The following is a 2,111-nucleotide window of genomic DNA, read 5'->3' on the forward strand; positions in this document are numbered from 1 at the left end:
AAGCAGCAATCCAAACAGAAACAGAATCAACTTTCCTGGATTTACTGAATGACTGAGCGTGGACCAAGACAGGAGGGTAATAAGACACATTCATTATGAGACACACAAAAAGGTAATCAAGGCAGTCAGACAGAGAGCAAGCAAAACTCAAAGATGATCAGAATAAAACTGTAAACGTGGTGATGTCACTCAAAACTCACAATCCAGTACGATAACAAGGAACTCAAAAGTCACAATAATGAAGAAGAATCCATAACTCAGAAACAACACCAAATCCCAGGGCCATTAGAAACTTCAACTGTTTGCACTGATGATGAATAAACGAAGTTTTTTGTTGTTTTTTTTGCTGTAAACGAACCATTTTCAGGCATAATTCATCAGCTACTCGGGTTGGTACAGCTGCTTCTTGACTTCATTCCTCTCTGTGGTTTGCATGCTGCTCATTCGGTCACTGAGCTCATCAAAGTAATCATCAACAAAGCGAAACATCTGAATAACAGCGCTGAGCAACAGGATGTCACAATTCATATCCAACTCCAACTCCTCGCTGTAGTTCTTCACCGGAACAACACAGGACAACGGCACACCGAGCCGAGAGCCGACCTCCTGAACCTGTATGACACAACACAGGAAAACTACTATTATTGTTATTATTATTATTATTATTATTATTATTATTATTATTATTAACCACAATAGCAGTAAAAAAAATAAAAAGCACGTACCACGTCCTTAATGTAGCCACTCTTATAAACATTTCTCACATCCTCTTTCACCAGTGGGCAGGCTTCATCTACTTTAGTGAGGAGGACCAGCTGAGGAATACCTGGAAACAAACCAGAAAGATGACTGGTAAAATACCTTAGGTTTTTATAATGAGGTTTCAGTATCTGAAGATCATGTATCTGGAATAATCACAGCACTGTGCAAGAGTCTTGAGTCACTCACTATTTTTTCATATTTATCTTTTTTAAGTGGTTCTGAGCAATAGTTCTCTAGTCTTTATGAAGATCTTTAAAAGTTTTTCCATTAAAGCATTTCCACATATTCTTTGTCCAGTTATTGTAACTGATCATGTTCCAAAATACTGCTGCCACCTCTGTCCCTGGCTTTATAATGAATTGCATCATGATGAAATTAAGATGAATAGTGTTGAGGAGGAAATTGTTCTGTAGTGTGACCAGTTTTACTGAAATCATTGACATCATGATCTATGTCATACAGAGATCATGATATTGTGTGATGTTATGGAACGGGCCTCTTCACAGGTGTTTATGTAGGTTTTGGATAAACACATGGTAACATTCAGATGAGATTTGAGGACCTGCTTCCTTCAAATCACATCAGCATGAATCACAAAAAACACAGTTTAAGTCCAGCTGCTAAACTAGCCTGCTAGCAATTTTATATTTTTTGTTTATTGAATAAAAAAAGAATTTGACAAATTTCAACATTTGAGATGTTTCTTTGCATTGATAAATACAGGTTTTGAATGATTTGCATTCATTCATTTTAACAGGCTGATAATTAGGTAGGTATTGTTTGGGGAGCATTGGCTTTTTCTCTCCTTTAAATCCTGACCTATCTGGCAGCTTTTGCAATCATAATAATGATCTGAATGCAGTGTTGTGCTTCACATTTTGCTTTTTCAAGATCAGATCTCTAAATTATCTAAATGCTCCTCTTGTTCAGGCGTTTATTTTATCTGTTTATTTATTCATATCTATTTGTGTTATTTCAGTTATTACATAATATGTCGTATACAGTGTGACAATGTCTAAAGCAGGACAGACAGGGGAAAAAAGGGAGGGGGTGTGTGATAAAAGGATGCACGATATATCGCCAAGTGCCGCGCCTGTAAGAAAACAAACATGCTGCACCTGGAACACAAAACTTCAAAAATACGCAGGTGAATAAATCAACATTGTGTGTGTGTGTGTGTGTGTGTGTCTGTGAGTTTGTGTGAGAGAGAGTGTGAGTGTGGATGTGTCTTTCTCTTTGTCACAGTGGGAAGTGGGAAGCCACAATAACGCTATCAGGAACCTTGTTGACTCAACTCTACTGACCCATTAAGTTGACCTTTCTGCGGATAGCATCCAGCTTCTCCTCCA

At 37.7% G+C, this 2,111-nt stretch overlaps 1 protein-coding gene across 1 annotated transcript; it reads right to left on the reverse strand.

Annotated features, from left to right (window-relative positions):
- Window positions 1-339: 339 nt before the first annotated feature.
- LOC106456173 (interferon-induced protein 44-like) lies at window positions 340-2,105 on the reverse strand. Its single transcript, XM_013910117.1, has 3 exons — window positions 2,067-2,105; window positions 726-826; window positions 340-612 (listed from the first exon to the last, which is right to left on the reverse strand). The coding sequence occupies exons 1-3, from the start codon at window positions 2,068-2,070 to the stop codon at window positions 382-384; spliced, it is 336 nt and encodes a 111-aa protein (XP_013765571.1). The 5' UTR covers window positions 2,071-2,105; the 3' UTR covers window positions 340-381.
- Window positions 2,106-2,111: the final 6 nt, after the last annotated feature.

This window comes from Pundamilia nyererei, unplaced genomic scaffold (assembly GCF_000239375.1).
Source record: "Pundamilia nyererei isolate P.nyererei 1_Seehausen unplaced genomic scaffold, PunNye1.0 scaffold00036, whole genome shotgun sequence".
Lineage (NCBI taxonomy): Eukaryota > Metazoa > Chordata > Actinopteri > Cichliformes > Cichlidae > Pundamilia > Pundamilia nyererei.